The 20548-nt window shown below is 38.1% G+C and overlaps 1 protein-coding gene across 2 annotated transcripts in view; it reads right to left on the reverse strand.

Moving 5' to 3' along the window:
- The window catches only part of PHF3 (PHD finger protein 3), an 83311-nt gene extending 71651 nt beyond the window's left edge, over positions 1–11660 (reverse strand). The window contains exons 1-2 of one of the 2 annotated variants that reach the window (XM_012460896.2): positions 11457–11660; positions 863–1131 (exon numbers count right to left, since the gene is read on the reverse strand). In XM_012460896.2, the coding sequence (XP_012316319.2) occupies positions 863–1106 (244 nt within the window). In that variant the 5' untranslated portion in view covers positions 1107–1131; positions 11457–11660. The remainder of the gene's footprint in view (positions 1–862; positions 1132–11456) is intronic. The other variant, XM_012460898.2, reaches the window with a different exon arrangement.
- Positions 11661–20548: the final 8888 nt, after the last annotated feature.

The raw sequence follows: 20548 nt of genomic DNA on the forward strand, positions 1-20548 counted from the left end.
TTACCATCTTCAGTCTTTGAGTTACTTCAACTATAGACCCTGTTCTGTCCAACAGAAATATAATGTAAGACATATATGTAATCTTAAATTTTCAAGTTGACATTTTTTAAAAGGCAAAAAAAAAAAGGTGACATAAATTTTAACCACAAATATCCAAAATATTACCTCAGCACATAAGCAACATTAAAAAAAAATTGAATAAATATTTTTTAACTTTTTTTTATACTGAGTCTTCAAAATCTAATGGGTATTTTACAGCAGACCTGAATTAGGACCAGACTCACTGCAAGTGACCAATAGTTACATGTAGCTAATGTTTACTATACAGGGCAGCAGAGGTATAAAGTTATTTCTCTGGTTTTAAGATACATGTATACAAAATACCAAAGGAGCTGAAATGGGAACAAACAATGTAATATATTTCAGGGGCTGGGAGGTAAGCTGAGAAAGGTCAATTCAGCCATCCTCCTTGACTGAAGAAGTCCTAAGGTGACCACATGTCTCCATGTGCCAAGCAATCCCTATTTACTAAAGAGTCCCAATTTACACATGTTGTCATGCTGTAATTATTAAAGTACTCCCTGTAATTCTAAAAAGTATCCCACACCAAGTAATAAATTATATGGTCACCCTACCTATATCCGTAATATCTTTGAGGATAACGCCACACTCCTTGGAAGAAAATTTAGTTTTAATTCTAATTCTGATGCCTGGAAAAGAAGCTCTAACTTCAAAGGAAAGAACCCTATATTCACTACCCTCCTCATTAAAAAGAAAAAAAAAAAGAAAAAAGAAAAAGCTGCTGAAAATTTTTTTATTTTAAATTGCAGACTAAAAAAAAAAAAAAAAAAGTAAGAATTACCTGTTGAACAAGGCATCTGGAAATTGGGATCATTGCTATCCAAAACAGGCAAACAGAACTGGTTACTTGCAGATCCTAGCATAGGATCCTTATCGCTGAGCATGTTCTTCAGCGAGTCCTCTAAGACATTTTGACTTGCACTAAAATCCTCACAGACTTCATTCTCCAGGTTGGATCCTAGAAATAGGGCATCATCTAAGTGTTCAGTAGGAATTAAATGATTAAATGTATCAACTATATCCATGAAGACTTCTGTGTGTCTTTCAGCCCTATAGAAAGACAAAAAAAATACCATAAGAAATAAAGCTATCAATTGAAAATCACCTAATACCAAATTATTTTAATAGTTTTGAGTCTAAGAACACACTTAAGGTATTTCCGAATTATTGTTTAAAAAAATCCTCACTCGTTTTTAGAAAATACATTTGGAAATGTAGAACAAATCTTTACTAAATAATGTTTCTTCATCATGCATGTAGTATATCATTTTACCAGAAATCCTATTAAATGTTTACTCAGTTCATCATTTTTAGGAAAAAAAAAAACTATGTATATGGTACATTAACTTGACACATACAAAAAAATTACATGGCTTAAAGCATAAAAACAATTGTTTTTAACCACAACCTTTTCACAAATTAAGCATAAGACACTGCTTTTACAATAAATCCACATAAAAGAGCTAAAACCAAATACTTGAAATTTTTATCCCATACCTATTAAAACCATAAAGTATCCTTGTTTTACTTACAAAGTATTAAAATTATTTAAAGAAAGGTAACATATATAGACAAAGGGTTTTTATTGTGGCTAGGCATGGAAAATGAAAAAGAAACTATTAACCCAACAAATCAAAACTTAAAAAACTACACACACACACACACACACACACACACACACACGATATGCACAAACACACCTTTTTGCAAGGTCCCCTTTTAGGAGAAAAACAAGGTAAGTGACAAGAAGACAATCTGTATCATGTACTTAAGTTTATTTAAGTTATGTGTGTTCTATACAGGTATCAAGTTAGTCTCCCATTTGAATTATACCTATATATTCAGCAAGAGTCATTTCAAAGCTCTACAGGAGCCTCAATTATGAAAAGTTAAACAATTAAGTTAAACCGGTTTGAGAAAAAAACAAATCAACATATTTCAGATGGTGGAAGTCAACAAACAAAAATTAATATTAATTTAACCAAAAATTCCACTGATTAAACTAGAACATCCTAGGCTCCTTAATGCCAAGATTTTTGAGATTAGCTCCAAATCTAACAAAATTTCCTCAAACTAGTCTTGAATTCTTTCCCCCTATAAAAATAAGGGAAGAATTTCAGATACACACTAACATTCACTGGTTATATATTGTATGTCACACTGCACTAAACATTTTATCAACATTTATGTAACTTAATCCCCAATAATAAATAGGATCTATTATCATCCTTGCATTATTTTAAAAAAATGCACTTGAATAATTTAAATGTCTTCCCCAAAGTCACAAAACAGAGCCAAAATTCTAACCTGGGTTTCAAGCTCCACAGCCCATACCCATTAAGTGTTACCCTCTCACAGTGAGCTAAAGGGCTGGGATGATCTCACTCATTAAAGGCTCTTTAAAAATGATTTTCCCACCAGGCAGAGTGGCTCATGCCTGTATTCCTAGCACTTCAGGAGGAGGCCAGATCACTAGAGCCCAGGAGTTAGTCTCTACAAAAAAATACAAAAATCAGCCAAGTGTAGTAGAGCATGCCTAACAGTCCCCGTTACTTGGGAGGATCACTTGAGCCCAGGAGGCGGAGGTTGCAGCGAAATCAAGCCACTGCACTCCAGCCTGGGCGAAAGAGCAAACTCTATCTCCAAAAAAAAAAATCCAACAAATTAGTGATTGCCTGGGGCCACAAACAGAGGAAGGATGAACTGCAAAGGGCAAGTACCTGAGAGATGATGGAAATGTCCTAAATCTTGACTGTGATAAGTAACGGTTTCACAAATCTGGTCATTTTTAATGAGTGCAATTTATTATACCTCAATTTAAAAAAAAAAAAGCAAAGAAAATTTCCTCACAAAAGTTAATGCCCTTCTAAAGAGAAGAGTTTCAGTATCTCTTCCCTTTTCTTTTCCATTTATTTACACTGAAATGTTAATAAAGCACTGAAAGAAAATGCTAACTACTTTACAGACTTGCTGCTTATCTTAGGTGCATTCTCTCAATTGACAGAAAATTGTAACTAGCAATGCTGAAGAAAACTCAGGACAGGTTCCTTTAAGAATTCTCTAAATCTATGTGATCTCAGTACCAAAGAAAGCCTCAATTAGCATACATCACCAATTCTTCCACCTAATATGTTTTTAGGTTCCAAAAAAATTTAGTATGTTAAATTCTGGTAATCAAAAATCATTTATGAAAATATTTACTAAATGTTTTCAAAATTAAGTAGAACTATCAATGAGTTCATTTATTTGAATGTGCTGGAATCCAAGGCTTACTGCAGGACAAACCCACCTCCTCTTTGGAGAGTTGCATCCCAATTAGTAATCTTTTTTCTCAGATCAATCAAAAAGAAAAAAGGCAGTTTCAGCTCTACAAACAAATGGCTAACTTTCCTTCAAAAAATGGTACGCTGAATCTACTGAAAAATAAATGCACTTGTTCCCACAGCAACACGAGACTAGCAAATTCTGCAAACTTCCTCTGAGGTCTTTCTGTAGTACTAACTATATGCTGTGAGCTTCAAGTGATGGGAACATTCATAATATTCAGAAGTCATGGTCACAAAGCTCAAGATCACATAGCTATACTTAAAACCTGCCCATTCTAACTAGTCATCTAAAAGAGCAATTTTTTTCTTCAATAATATTGCTATTAGTGAAACCATCCCAAAACTCCTTCACTGAAAATGGCTTCAGAGCCTATAACATATTTCTTGAAGATCAAATTTTTTTAATAAAGCATATTATAAATAAAATGGGTCATCTTTCTAGTACTATTTTTAAGTCAAAACTATTATGACTTATAAAGTATGTTTCCCCAGATTTAAACAGGCATTATCAGGAAAAAGGTTTCCACAGTCACAAGTGGAGAAACACTGAAGTTAGACTTCCGTAACAATAGTGTTTACTTATTCATCAAATGTTTACTAAGCGGCTACCACTGTGTAAGACACGTTTAGTAAGCTAATGAAAATGGGAATCTTCTAAGAACATAGTAAAAATAAAGTGTATCACATTTGTGACTCCAAAGAAGACAGTTTCCACAGGACAAATCACAATCCTAGTGTTTTGTGGAACACATTTTAAAGAAAATTGTTACAAATGAGTGAGAATAATTTTTCTTATGTGGTACCAGCTGGCTCTAGAGGTAATTCCAAAAGAAAATGCCAAAAATGAACAGTATAGAGCCATCAAAAAAAACTACCTCAAAAGTAACATTTATTGGAGATGTAATTCTTTTTAAAAATCAGTTTCAGATATAAAGTGGACAGTCCAAAAAATAAAATCACTCTAATGCTAAACAGGCAAACAAATTAGTCAAATGTAGAAATATGTACTCACTTGTAATGGAAATGGATACACTAATCTACTAAACACAGGGTAGTACCCCGGATTAGATAATGGAACAGAAAAGGGACAATAACAAAAATACTGGTGAAATCATAATAAAGTCTGTAATTTAGTTAACGGTAATACACCAGTAATAATAATCCCTCAGTTCTGATAAAGACACTAGCATAATGTCAGTTGTTAATCAGGGAAACTAGATAGGGGTATACAGAAACACTACACACCCTTTGCAACTTTTCTATAAGCATAAAATTATTACAAAATAAAGTATTTAAAAGAAAACACTAATCTAAGATAGAACGTTCTGGGATACCTAGTAATGTGGTTAGCAAAGATAATTAGATCTAATTAAGGGGGGAAATTAGAAGCCAATTTAGTATCTTTGTTAATTAAACAAATTGCCTAATTTAAACAAATCTCTGTTTCTTAGACTAAAATTTTACTTAAATGCTTCCCTATATTTGATACGCTAAATTTACTAAAACATAATAAGCCTATCTACTGGCATTCTAAATTATTAAAACATAGTAAGTCTATTTAGGGTGTATTTTAAATGGCTAATGATATGTGTACATCCAATTAAATCAGTATTGGTAATTTGGGAATATACATGTTAAAGTCAAATTGTTCTGGGTAAACTCATGTTTACAGACAACAGAATATATGCAGCTAAGTATATAAGTGGATAATCTGCAGAATTCAAAATTAATTTACTCATGTATGTATTAAGTATATACTACAACACATTACAAGTTTAGTGAAATCAACCCGTCTGAAAGTCAAGGAACTCACAATTCAAAACAATACAGACATATAAACAAATACAACACATATAAACATCACAACAAAATGCTAAGTGCCATATTGAAGGGCTGCAAATAACATTAGAGGAAAGTGAAACTCAGGAAGCTAAGAAAGGCTAGGCAGGTGATGTGTGAGCTGGATCCTAAAGATCCAGAAGATACTACAGGCAAAGGGAACAGCATGTCTTAATTATGAATGGCTGGTCCTGATGGACCATTTGTAAAGATTCTATTTCCCAAATAAAATTTAATCTGAGTCCAAAGATACTTCCTGCTTTAAAATATGTGTTTCATCTGTAATTCTTAGAGAATTATACTGAAGCCAGGTTTAGTTTATACTAACAAAACACCCTAATTATTTTCTAAGTGTTTCAGATATGAATAGAATGCAAAAAGATGAGATTTAGAAAGCGTCAACAGCCAAAAATAATTTAACTTTAGGCTGGGTATACTGTCTCACGCCTGTAATCCCAGCACTTTGGGAGGAGGCAGCCAGATCACCTGAGGTTAGGAATTCAAGACCAGCCTGACCAACATGGCGAAACCCCATCTCTACCAAAAACAAAAAACATTAGCTGAGTGTGATGGCGTGCACCTGTAATCCCAGCTACTCAAGAGGCTGAAGCAGAGGAACAGCTTGAAACCAGGAGGCAGAGGTTGCAGTGAGCCGAGATCACACCACTGCACTCCAGCCTGGGGGACAAGAATGAAATCTGTCACGGGGCGGGGTGGGGGGGATTACACTTTCAAAAACTCATTTATTTTAAGAGCAAATTAAAATTTTCTATCAGAACTTTCTAAAAACAACTTCAAAGTAAACCTATGTATTTTATCCTATTATTTCTTAAAACACACCCCACACACACACACACGCAAACACACACACACACTCCTAACAAATCACTAATGCTATCAAAGGCCAAAGAGGTTATATACTAAAATGAAGTACTCTCTCACATAGTCTACATTTGTGTCTGTGAGTGTGTGTACCAGGGTGGTATGAGGGGAGCAAAAATATATCAGAAAACTCTTAACTCTGAAGAAAAGTTATACAAGGCAATAGTGATGGTTGTGGTGATGGGGAATTGGTCTATGTAACATGGTAAGTTAAGGCCTCACAGGGTAACCTTTGAACCAAAATCTGAAGTGATGTAGTGACAAATGCATAATGGGTTAAGAGCAACCCAGACAAAGACCTAGAAGTACAAAGGTCTTAAAAGTGGAGCACACTTAATGTCTTCTGGCCCCTATACCATCATTTAAATTAAGCAATTTCATCAGGCATGCTTACTAAAGACCTACTTCTAATAGGCAGTAGTGGTCAAACAACAAAACTACTACTAACAGTAATGGTAATAAAACAAAACTTCTTGTGCTCAAACTTCATGCCAGGCATTGTTCTACATGCTTTATATCTGCAATTCTCTATCAGAGGTGAGTATGCCCATGCACAGAACATTTGCCATGTCTAGAGACATTTTTGGTCATCACAACTGGAAAGGGTGCTATTTGCATCTAGTAACGCTATAATGCACTAGGACAGCCCCCCACAAACACACACTCAAAAATTATCCAGCCAAAAATGTCAACAGTGCCCAGTTTAAGAAACTCTGCTCTATGTTTATTAATTTATTTAATCCTCAAAGCAACCCTATATTATTATCGTGATTACACAAAAAATGAAATAAAATGAAATTAGGATCAAAGAGATTAAATGATTTGCCACAGTAAGTAATGGAGCTAAAAGTTGTTTGGTTTTATTTGTTTGTTTGTTTAAGCTATCGAAGGACAGAACTAAAATTTGAACCCAGAAAATTTCATTTAAGAGTCAATGTGCTTACGATTACCCTATGTGTTTATAAGGTTAAATTCACTGGATGCTTACTGTGTGCAAGGCACTGTGCTAAACAACTTATATGCATCATGCCATTTAATCCTCACAACCAAACCATTAGGCAGGTACTATCATGCCCAATTTACAAGAGAGGGGCTAAAGTTTAGCAAAGTTACACCCAATATTATAAAATAAATAAGTGGCAGAGCCAGGACTCAAATCCATTCCGTATTACACCAAGCTCAGTTCTTAACCACTATGGTGTAACTACACTGAAGATGAATCATCATGGGTTATCCTTCTAGGACAGAGTCAAATTAGTAAGTGGTTAGGCCATGTGGTATGACACAATACTACAAAGTACCGTTCTACAAAGCAAATCAACCTAGTCATCAATTCTACACCCCCACTTCAAATTCTGCTTCAGTTTCATTAGTTAGAATCTATTGGCAAGACATCATTAAAGAAAGCAAGGATCCTAACTTTTTTTCTAAATGTATCAGGTAAAAAGACAGCAAGGTGTCTGCTATACAAAGACAACTAACACCAAAGCAGACCTAAGGCCCTAGGAAAGGATCAGATGTTAAAACTGGCAAACACAGAATTACAGTAGCCAACAGTAACAAGAAAGAGTTAACTTCAAAGTTTACAGCTTTATTGGCATTATATTACAACTGACATTATAAGCATTAGGAATTTGAATTAACCACCAAAGTAGTGGACTTGGCTCATCATTAAAACTATGGCCCAAGCTAACATGTAATTGGCACACACTATATTCCGGGCCCAGTGTATTGTATGCATTATCGCATTAGTTCCTCACAAGGACCCTGTAAGGTAGGTGCAATTATTAGTCCTTTCTCTTTAGAGCAAACTGAGACCCAGATAATTAAATAATTTGCCCAAGGTCACATATCCAGTATTCTTAAATTTTAACCCAGGCAGTATGATTCCTGAGCCTACACTTTTACACTCTATAATGCACTCTAAACATTAATTTTTATGCTTTTAATGTGTCATTAATGAAATCTTGAAAAATGCTAGAAACAAAAGTGACTCATCCTTCCAAAATAAAGCAGGAATATGCACTTAGCCACCCTCTACACATTTTAAAAAAAAAAAAGCCTCAATACATATGAATATTGTTGGAGGAAAAGCAATTTATCAGCTACAAACTTTTCCATTTATTTTCAGTCTAAAATTTCATGTTTTCGTGTGCCCAGCTCACACAAATTACAAATAAATTAAAATATTAAAGTTCAACCTTTCTGTATTATCTACCATGCTCTTCAAAACTGTCTAATAAAGTTAGATTATGCCAACAGATTAAAACTTCTAATCTTAAAATTTTTACTGAACTATTTCTCTATATCCACTCTTAACTGTATCATAGTCATAAAAATTTAAAATACCATTTAAAATGGTCTAAACTAAACACATTATGCAGGACAATAATTGGGAAGATCACACATATGGCAATTCCTCAGACAACGCCTTTTAAAACTCTTAACATTTTCCCCTTTAACTCTTAATACACTGGTTTAACATTTGATGTCTATGACTCTTGTTTCCCAGTCTATACTAACTTCACTGCGAATAGAAACTGCCTAAAGTTCTCATGTATGTTTAATCACATCAACACTCTCAATATCTTTCGATGTGTAATCAAAGGGCAACAATTATTACTTTTTGACTGTGTTCCCAAAAATGCAACGGTATGATAAATGTGTAACAGTTTGCTAAGCAATTAATTTTTATAGTTGAAAAAGTGCCTATCCTTCTAAAAAGATACTCCAGAATTCTGAGGGTGCTCCAAGAAGACATAAGAGAAACGGAGCCCAAGATGTACTTTTCCAGAAAAGAAAGAAATCCAGCAGCCACTTGTCAAAGAATTCTTGAAATGTGGATGAATAAAACCTGTTAGAAATCGGCACTCTAAGAATCCTGAACTCCTTGACACTGTGTAGTGAAATAGTTACTGGTAATACACAAACCTAAATGCTGACCAAAAAAATCTCATTACCTCATTAAAAAACAGAAAAGTTATTATCTCCATAAAAAAAATGTAAAAAGGATTTTATGAGAAATTTAAATAGATCTTAAGAAAGCAAAATATATCAAAAAAAAAACACCATCCCACCATGTTAAGGAAGATAAGTATCATCTATTTCAGTAACTGCAACACCGAATTGTATGTATAATTTTCATTCACCAGTTTTTCCAAGTAGGCCTCATACTATGAAAAAAAATCTAAGCTCTTGATTTTGCAATACTCCAATTGTCACTTGCTGCCTCCCAACTTTAATAAGTAATACATTACATAACTCAAAGACTGTCAACCTTTCCTAGGGGATTCGAATACTCAATAAAATTTAAATTTTAATAACATGGTTTGAAATGATCAAAGACAAATTCCTTTCAATTTTTCTATCTTGAAATGTGCATCTGACCAAACCAATTTTTTTACCTGTGTTTACACAGACCACTTCTCTCCGAGTAGACTTTTCTGATTATGCAACATGTAAGTATACCATAAGATCAACATAATAAAGTTATCTGAGGTCTATCCCAACAAGAGAGAATGTATAACTAATTCAATGTAGTAAGTAAGTTCATTTGTCTCCCAACGGTATGCAAAAGCAGTATAATAAACTACATTTCTCTATTATTCAATAAATGAACCTATAAAGAATGTAAAGAAGAGGCAAACTTTGGTCCCATCACTGGCTCATTTTTATCATTTTGACAAATCAGGTACAGTTATCTGAAAAACCTTAAAAATCTAAAGTTGTAATCTTTTTAAATAAAAGTGGCCCATTTCAGGACTGATTGTGTGGCACAATCAGAGGAATCATCACTCCTAAAAGTCTCTCCCATTAAACTCTGCTACTATCACCGGAATATGAAGTATGTATTGTAAAATAATAGTGATAATGACGTTGATGATGAAGAAAAGAATCATTACGGTAATATATAACCAGTAAAAAGATGAATGAAAATAAAACTTAGTGGGGAAAAAGTCTAAGTGATAACTAAACTTAAAAATTACTATTTAAAATAATCTTTACACAACACCTTTTGTGCTGTAAATTCAGAAACCTAAGTATGCTACGATAGCAAAGTTTCTGGTTGATTCACATGTCGCTCTATCACAAACACACCTTTTTCTACAAATACTTTCACAGTCCCAAACATTTCATTCAGGAATCAAAAAATGAATAACTGAGGTGTAGTTCTGTTACAGCTTAATCGTTTTGGCAAAGGGAAGACAAGTTCGACCCCAAAAATACTAAACACAACAATGTACAGTTTAAGTACTCCCTATGGAGTTTACTGCATTGTTTTTCTAAATTTAGCCTAAAATAAATAGTAAAGTTAATATTTAGAGAAGGCTCAATAATAGATTATTCTTTTTAAATTAAGTATCTCTATATATAATGAAGACTTAGGACCAGGATATTAACGGTGTTGCCACTTAACATTAATCCATGAACATATTCTACGCGTGACTACTGAAAAGCACTAATAACCACCCCAATCTAAAGCCTCTAGGAATTGGCATTTAAAAGCCCAAAGAAGAAAAAAGGTCACCTGACCCGGCAACACACTGCTGAAGAAAAGAGACACAGAACTGTGCGCGGTATGAACATTTCTCCCTTTCTACTCTCCGCACCGCCCCCGCCCCGTGTCAGGTGATCGCTAATTTAGCACCATTAACACGTACGTATCGACAAGTGGTTCATTAAATTACGTGTATCATCGGAAGGCAAGAGTCTAGGCTTCTCATTTCAAACTAAGCAAAAGGAGTCGATAGTTTGGGTCCCGGGCACAAAAGCGCGCGGTAACTGGAGGATAAATGGAGCAGCAACTCCCGTCTCCAAAAAGCAGCGGCAGGCAGCAGCCTCGCAGCCAGGGCCGGTGCCAGTTTCCCGAAACCAGGGCCCAAAGCTCCATGCTGAGGCTCCCTGAGAAGAACGAGGCCCCAAGGCCGGATCCGGGGGCCTGCGAGCCGAGCCTTCCAGGCAGAGCCCGCCGTGTCTAGGGCCTGCGCGCCCGCACCTCCGCGGCGGCGGGGCGCACTCCCAGCAGACGGCTGGGTACCAGTGGTCGGGAGAGGCCGCGGTCCCAACCCTCCGCCTGGCGACCGCGCCGCTGCAACTCCCTCACAAGCCCGCGGTCCAAACGGTCCACAGGCGGCAGAGGCGCGGCCCAGGTAGGCCGAGGACGTTGCGCAAGAGGCCCGATAGGCGATCCCTCGGCTGCGCGGGAGAAAGGCGCGGAGTCCGCGGCGGGAGGGGCGGAGAGGTCCGCGGAGGCGTCGTGCGAGTGGAAGGGGATGGGGGAGGGGAGGATTGCCCGTCTCCCTGGCCGCGGCCACAGCCGCAACTCACCCAGCTCCGCCAGACGAGCGCTACCACTGGCAGCAAGAGGAAGATGGTGGACGCTGCCGCTGCCGAAGAGGAGGAGGAGGGGGCCCGGTGGGTGCCGCGGAGAGGGGGTACGCGCAGGACGTCGGCGTCGCTGCCACAGCCTCTTTTCCTCCAGGGACCGAACGGCTGCTGCTGACGACACTATTCCTGGCTTCCGCGCCGCCCTCCTAATCCTCGTTGCAGCCGCCGCCGCCCTGGGCCCGAAGGTCGCTTGCCTCGTGAGGACCGTGCGGCGGCGCGAGACCCCGCAGCCATCGGCGTGCGGCCGCGGCGGCGCGGGAGCTGTAGAGGGGCCGCGTCACGTGACCCCACTGTTTACCGTTCCGGGGGCCGCGGCCTGCGTCGCTGCCGCGCCTGCGCGCTGTGGGGCCTCCGGCGCCGCGCCGCCTTGGGGCCCAGTGCGGCAGCACTCCCCGGCGCTTCCGCCCCCGCTCCCTGTCTTCCGAGGACGCGGCACCGCCTGCGGGCCTCTAGCTCGCACCTCCGGGGGGCCGGGAGGGGCGAATCAGATGAGCGCTTTTTCTCGACTGTAATAAGCACTAAGGCCTCACAGTTAATATAATATTGATGTGCAGTTCCCCCCACCGCAAAATGCTTTTTATCAATTAATTGACCGTGTGTTCAAGAATGGTAGACTAGGATGGAGTAGATGAGCCCTCTGCCCAAATATCTGTGCTGACTCGTCACAACAACCTCACCATTAACTACCCGTTACTCTCACCCCACATAAAAATTTTCTAAAATGGTCTACCTCAGGACTCAAATCGCTTCCTCCAAGAAACATTCTTGGTATCCAGTAAAGCAGTCTTCAGAATATTGTCCCGGGATTCCCTGAGGGGTCCCCAAAGACCTTTCAGAAGAGCCTCCATTCCTTTGCCAAAAGCGTGTGTCTAAGGCCGAATTTTCTTCCCACCCTACAACCAAAACAGCATACAGCAACTGATTCAATGCAGAAACGGATATGAGAATCCAACCATCTTCTATTAAGCCAGAAATAGAGGAAATTTGCAAAAATTTTAAACATCGCTCTTTTTATTAATTTGTTGGAAAATATACTTTTCATAAGAAATACATTATTTGTAGTAACAAATATTGTGTAGGAGTCCAGAGACAAAAACATATCAGACCCATTGGTCAAGGTTACATGCTTCCACAGCCACTTAAGCTAACCCCTGCCTCAGCCCTTAATAAGCACTGTGGAGTAATTGTTGCTTGTCAGTTCCAACCAGAAGGAGCTCCTTAGGGACAGGATTTGTGGCTTTTATCTCCAGGGACCATTACAGTATTCAGCCAGTACCTGCTGAGCACCTTACTGTGTGGTCTGCACTGTTCTAAAATCTTTGCAGTACTTGTTGATTTAAGCCTTAGACCAACCGCAGTCCACATTGTAAGATTAGTGCAGGGTGGAAGAATAAGTCACAAGCATGTGGTAAAGACCTGTTCTTTCTCTCTCTAGTCTGATATTTTAAGCACTCCCAATCCCAAATGTTCTACAAAGGAGGTCTGGGTTGTCCTGATGTCACTGGATTCCTAGAGTTCCACCCCATGTCTTGACATCAATCCCTCAGGACTTTGTTTTACAATCTTTTTGTAATGTGTTTTTGAGAAAGGAAAATAGTTATCAGTAATTTTTTTTAATGATCACTTGGGATGTCTGGGATGAATTATAAAAATAAGCCTAATGTTATCTTTACTCTTCTGGTGGATCTCAGTATGACATTTCAAAAGGGCATTTAGAAAGAATGAAATTATGGTTATAAATAAAATCCTGAAGGAATTCAATAGAGTAGAACTTGGTAAGGGAAACCACTAGCTGGAAAATCCCTTAGAAGTGCTGAGGAAAACTTACCTTCTCAGAGAAGTGACAGAGACAACAAATGACAAAATATCTCAAACTCATTTTACTGAGATCATCATTGAATTTGGAGGCTTAAATTAAAACACTTTTTCTTACGTTGGCAGGCTTGCTCTCTTCCACACTTTTCCGTTTCTTCAGAAAGATGGCCCACAGGTACTCAGGCTTTCAGCAGTAAACAGTGGGTGAAAAGAAGTGCAAGCCCCACCCCGGGGGTGAAAATTTCCATAGCATACCAGGGTTGAGGGAGTGGGGCCTAGGAAGGCTGAGTCAAACCATAAAATAAAGCTTTTCCATGCATCAGGACTGCAGCAAGCTATAAAGCACCTTGCAAATTTCAGCAACTCTAAGGCCCAGGAAAAGAGCAGAGAGAGACCTAAGGCATCAGATTTCTAAGCTCCTCTGCCTTACTCTCCCTGCCAACACACTTCATTTATTTGCTCATTTGTTTATTCATTTATTCCATTATGCACCCCAATAGGTTTCAGAAATAAATTGTATTGTTCCTGCCCTCAAAGAACTCAGAAGAGTGGCAGTAGATACTTAGGATTCAGCCCGGTGTGAAAGCAGTTGGTGTAGAAGACCCATATTTGTGTTTTATCTGGCCTGGAGTGGGCATGGGGGCATTTGTGACAGAACGGATGTCCTCAAGGTCAAAGATGTACCAGAGAACTTGATGTGTTTCAGGAACTACAAATGATTCATTATCTGAATTGAACATGTTGCAGCCATGAAAACAATGAAATTTCTTTTTTTTTTTCTCTTCTCTTTTTGGTTTTTTGTTTCTTTTTTTTCTTTTCTTTCTTTTTTTTTTTTTTTGAAACTTCTTTTAACAAAGAAACTGTTTGTGATTATGTCCCTCAGTGACAATATTACCTTCCTACTTGAAATCTTTTCAGAGTTCTCCAAAGTGTAAAGAATAAAATCCAGGCCGGACGCAGTGGCTCATGCCTGTGATCCCAGCACTTTGGGAGGCCAAAGCCGGTGGATCACCTGAGGTCAAGAGTCTGATACCAGCCTGACCAACACAAGGAAACCCCATCTCTACTAAAAATACAAAAATTAGCTGAGCATGGTGGCACACACCTGTAATCCCAGCTACTAGGGAGGCTGAGACAGAAGAATCACTTAAACCCAGGAGGCGGAGGTTGCCGTGAGCTGAGATCACACCACTGCACTCCAGCCTGGGCCACAGAGCAAGACTCCATCTCAGAAAATAAATAAATAATAAATAAATAAAAATAAAATCCAAACAATGTAATCAATGCCCTTTAGGATTGATCCTTGCCAACTCTTCACTCTCTTCTCTCCCTATTTCCTGCTTTTTAATTTATGATATAACAATACCTAACTACTTACTGTTTTCTACACACATCCACACAATGTCCCTGAACCTAAAGTTTTTGCTCATGCTGCTTTTTCTGACAGGAATGCCCCCTCCTGAATTACCCCAGAAGCCACACAATTCCTCCTCTCACTTTATCTGAATTGTTCCTGCATCCTTTAAAGATGGAGCTCAATGATGTATCCATCACACTTAATGGTGAAACGCTAGAGGCATCCCCACTCAAGCCAGGGTTACACAAGGCTGCCACTATCACCACCATCATTTAATATTAGCCGATACTAAAAGGCAAGAAAAGAAATAGTAGATATAGAAAAGGAAAGGACACAAAAGATCGTTATTTGCATATAATAAAAACTGCCTAACGAAGAGAATCAACTAAACAACTGCTAGCAGTAAAGAGTTGCCTTGGTGCTATTTAAAGATCAGTTATTTAAAAATCAGTGAAAAAATAATGGCTTTCCCATAAACAGCAATCATCAGTAGAGTACAGTAGGGAAAATAAATTCCAACCAAAATATAAAACATTTAAGCAGCAAAACAAGGAAAAAAATGTGCATTTTTTATATGCACACAAAAAGAAAACTGTACGTATAAAGAAACAACCCAGTATAGCCAAAACAATATTGAAAAAGAAGTGGAAAGATAGAGGACACACACTTTCTGATTTCAAAACTTATAATGAAGTAACAGTAATCAAGACAGTGTGGTACCAGCATAAAGATAGACATATACATCAATGGAATAAAATGGAAAGTTCAGCAAGAAAACCATGTGTCTATTTTCAAAAGACTTTGGACAAGAGTACTGAGAATACAATGGGAAAAGAACGGTCTTTTCAACATATGGTACCGGGACTACCGATTAGCCACATGCAAAAGAATAGAGTTGGACCCCCACCTGAAACTATGTACAAAAATTACCTCAAAATGAATCTTCCAGGCTTCAGTTAAGACAAAGAGGTGAAGGGCACCTGATAAGGGATAGCGAAATACAACTTTTATCTGGTTAAACACTGGTTTTCCAGTTGCTAGAGCAATTGTTTGTACTCTGAGCACATTCAGAGTCAGATTCATAAGATATGATTGAAAGCAAGTTTATGCTGCATGCACCTAGACCCAGAAAGTAGAGAAGCAAAAGGAAGGATCTTTAGCTTAAAGGCACAGCAAAGGTTAGAGCCCTCCCTACTCCAGGCAGAAGACTAACAAGGAGGCAGTTAAGTGTTCCCAGCAGTTTGTGGTTTCCCAAGATGCTACATCAACCAGTCCAAAGGTGGAGAAGCCACTTCAACTGGAAGCTCAAGAAACTGGAGCAACAGCAGAATGAATGTTCATTAGGCAAGGCTGCCTTTGGAATGAGGATTAGGAGACCTGCTTCTTATGGGACTAAATGGAGCCATGCCTTTTCTCAAAAGGGACCAAGCTAGCATTCCTGAGCTAGGTGCCCACTGGTAAGCCTTTTGAATTACTTCACTAAAAACCAGTAACTTGTTTGTAATATGTGTTTAAATTCCAACATAACAGAAGAAAAAAATTATAAAATCTTGTGTACAACTTAATGTCTACAGAGAGAAAGCCTTCAAGAAAACATAAAATTTGCTTGGAGGGTCCAGGCTCTACAGGGATTTTTTTTTCAGGAAGTCGTGCCAATAGAAATATACAGAAAACTAGGTTAATCAAAATTGGAATTCGGAACACATATTGGAAAGATTGGAAGGGAGGGCCATAGAAGAGGATTTCGTCAAACTAAAGGAGATACTGGGAATTGAAAAGGTGAAATTGTGTGATAGCAGACAACCAGGGAAGTCTGATGAGAAGAACATTCTAGGAGAAGATAAGGCTAATTCCAAGACACTATAGTAGTAAGAAATTTGGCATGTTCTAGAAGCAGAAAGTAGGCTAATGTGACTGGAGCATAGGGTGCAAGAAAGATGAGAGACTGGCATGAACAAGACAAGATATTTAGAATCTATTATAAATAAAATGAGAAGCTATGGGGAGATTAAAAGCAAAAAGTGACATCTGATCTTTTTGGTAACATTATTACTGAGATATAATTCACATACGATATAATTTGCCCATTTAAAGTGTACCATTAAATGATTTTTAGTACTTTTTAAATATATTTAGTGCATTTAGCACAGAATTGTACAACTGTCACCATGGTCAATTTTAGATCATTTTCAGAGTGCCAAAAAAATTTCATACCTTTTGGTCATTACCACCCAGGCTTTATTCCCTCACCAGCCCTAGGCAACCACTACTATGTCATTAATTGTCTCTAGATTTGTCTATTCTGGACATTTCTTACAAATGGAATCATATAACATATGGTCTCTTGTGACTGGCTTCTTTTACTTAACTTTAATGTATTCAAGGTTTGTTCATGTTATAGCAAGCATCAATACTTCACTCCTTTTTATTACCAATAATATTTTATTATATGGGTATACCACAATTTGATCCATTGACATTGATGGACATTTGGGTTGTTCCTACTTTTTGGCCTTTACGAATAATGTGACATAAACGTTCATATACAAGTTTCTGTGTGGACATAGGCTTTCACTTGTCTTGTGGTTATACTTAGAAATAAAATTTCTAAGTCATATGACAACTTTATATCTAACTTTTCTTTTTTTGAGATAGAGACTAGCTGTCACCCAAGCTGGAGTATAATAGCACAATCTCAGCTCACTGCAAACTCTGCCTCCTGGGTTCAAGTGATTCTCGTGCTTCAGCCTCCCAAGTAACTGGGATTACAGGTGTGCATCACCCATGCCCGGATAATTTTTGTATTTTTAGTAGAGACGGGGTTTTGCTATGTTGGCCATGCTGGTCTGACCATCTGGAACACCTGGCATCAAGTGATCCACCCACCTCAGCCTCCCAAAGTGCTGGAAATATAGGTGTGAGCCACCACACCCGGCCTATGTTTAACAATTTTAAGAATTGTCACTTGTTATAAGTAAAATTTCGATGCCACAAAAGAAATAGCACTCAAAGATATGGCCTCTCAGCAAGGCAATTCACTTCTATAGAAGGGTGCGGGGCACACAGAGGGAGCAATGATGGCCCCCACATGCTTGGACAATCAGGGAACGGGTACTTATGCCTGACAGGAGTCATCCCTACTGCTGTGTCATCCCCTGTTGGCTAGAGTTATACTGAGCAAACTAGACTAAACCTGATTGGCTATTTTAAAAAGAGCAGGGGTCCCAGCTGGAGTGGCAGGGTGGGTGTTTTGGCAGGAAGGACAGTTACAGGCATGTCAGAGCAGGTAGCCGGGGTGATCAGGTGACCAGGATGAGTCGGGATGGAGGGGGATTTGGGGGGCAGCAGATGTGAACTACTGATGAACCAGTAAAGAAGGTTCTTTACTGGAATTACAAGGCAGTTAAACTTTAGAGATTTAAAGAATAAGAGAGCTGTACATACTGACATACTGATTCTTTGAAGACAAACTTGGGGTTTACTATAACACCATACTGTTTTCCAAAGCAGCTGTACCATTTTACATTTCCAAACAGTAATATGTAAATGTTCTAATTTCTCCATTTCCTTGTCAACACTTGTTATTATCTGACTCTTTGATTATTTATATCTCAGTGGTGTGAAATGGCATCTCATTGTATGATTTTCAGTAAAACTATTAATGTTTTCTACTTTCTCTTGAGTCTGATTAGTTGCTACAGTTTCCTAGAAAATTGCTACATTTTCCTATTTAGTGGCACAAACTTTTGATTTTTATTATTCTCTTACTTTTTCAGGTCCTTTGTATTTATGTATAGCTATATGAACATTTTTTTCCGCACTTTTATAAGGTTCTGCCTTCTACAATTTTGCTTGCTTAATTTTACCAAAGATATATCTGTTTTGTCACTTTTAATCCTTTTCAGCTTTGTTAATCCACTCTACTACAGCTTTGTTTTCTATTATTTGATTTTCCTTATACATTGTTCAACCTACTTTAAAGAAAATGAATTTTGGCCAAATGAGACTGAACAAGTATGGTCAAATGCCTGTAAAAGCACAAATAACAGATATTCCGTTGCAGAAGTTCAGGAGGCTGAGAAAAATAGTGGTGCATGGACCGGAGTGCTGACAATAGGATTGAAGGAGATGTAAACACAGCCAGACTATCTTTTGTAAGTAGAACTGACAAGATATACTAACGGATTAGATGAGCGACTAAGGAGAAAAAAGTTAAGAAGTTCAAGATCTGGCATCTAAGTAACAGGGTGAAAGACGGTGTTATTCGCAGGATTGGGAGAAGATTGGGATGGGAGCAGATTAGGGTGCAAGGATACAATGATTCTGTGGTAGACATTTCATAAATTTTATATTGGAAATATCTGTTAGATATCCAAGTGAGACTTTAAAATGAATAGTTGGATATAAAGCTTAGAATTCAGTAGAGCTGAAGTTACGAATTTTTCAAGCAATCATCATACACTAGATGATACTACAAGCCACAGGACTAGATTAGATTACCTAAGGAGTAAATGTAGACAAAGGGATAAAAGGATCTGAGATGGATCTCTGGAGCACAGCAACATTTATAGGTTGAGAGGAGGATGTAGCAGAAATCTTACACTAAGGAGCTTGCTTCAGGTGGTCTCAGGAAGCTGACGCAATCATGCATGTGAGGCCAGACAAGAAAATCCTTCCTGATTATACTTTATTTATTCATGTATTTATTTATTTAATTTTAGACACAGTTTCACTCTGTCCCCCAGGCTGGAGTGCAGTGTGGCACAATCTTGGCTCACTGCAACCTCCACCTCTGGATAGTTGGGATTACAGGCGTGTGCCACCATGCTGGGCTAATTCTTGTATTATTAGTAGAGACAGGGTTTCACTATGTTGGCCAGGCTGGTCTCGAACTCCTGACCTCAGGCGATCCACCTGCCTCGTCCTCCTAAAGAGCTGATTACAGGCGTGAGCCACTGCTCCCAGCCAATACTTTTAATACATATTTAAAGAAAAGCCTATGATACTAAGTTTTGTATACCACTTCAAGAAGATGTTTCTGACTATTTTCAGAAAAGGTCTTAAGATTTTTGTGCCCTTCACTATGCATATGCCATCAGGGAAATCCAGAAGGTGGAAATTTCTTAAAGTCAAATGACCCACTTTCTTCAACAGATTAATGACATTAAAAAAAAAAAAACTAGAAAGAGAGTGAGAAATATTATTGATCAAAAGAGACTTAAAAAACAATGAAACAAATACAATGTGTGTGGATTTTCTTTGGATTCCGGTTTGAACAAACTAGTAAACAACTGAACAAACTAATAACTGAAACATAAAGACATTTTAAAGCAATTGGAGAAAATTGAACAGACTGAATATATAAGGCCTTTAGAAATTTTTGTTTAGTGTGATAACTGTATTGGGCTATGTTTTCTAAAAAAAATCTTATTTTAAAAAAATTCATGTGGACATTCATATTGGTGAAACTGTATGACATCTAGAATTTTATTTTTAAAACTCCAGAAAAAATAATTAAAATTAATGGATGGAGACTAGATGAAAGAAGAATGATAAAATGCCAATAATTATAGATGCTACGCTGGACACGGTGGCTCATGCCTGTAATCCCAGCACTTTGGGAGGCCAAGGTGGGCAGATTACGAGTTCAAGAGTTCAAGACCAGTCTGCCCAACATAGTGAAACCCCGTCTCTACTAAAAATACAAAAAATTAGCTGGGTGTGGTGGTGTGTACCTGTAAATCCCAGCTACTCAGGAGGCTGAGGCAGGAGAATCACACGAACCCAGGAGGTGGAGATTGCAGTGAGCCGAAATCACACCACTGCACTCCAGCCCCGGCAAGAGTGTGAGACTCCATCT

Source organism: Aotus nancymaae, unplaced genomic scaffold (genome assembly GCF_030222135.1).
Source record: "Aotus nancymaae isolate 86718 unplaced genomic scaffold, 86718_ANA_hifiasm-v0.15.2.pri h1tg000040l, whole genome shotgun sequence".
In the NCBI taxonomy this organism is placed as follows: Eukaryota; Metazoa; Chordata; class Mammalia; order Primates; family Aotidae; genus Aotus; species Aotus nancymaae.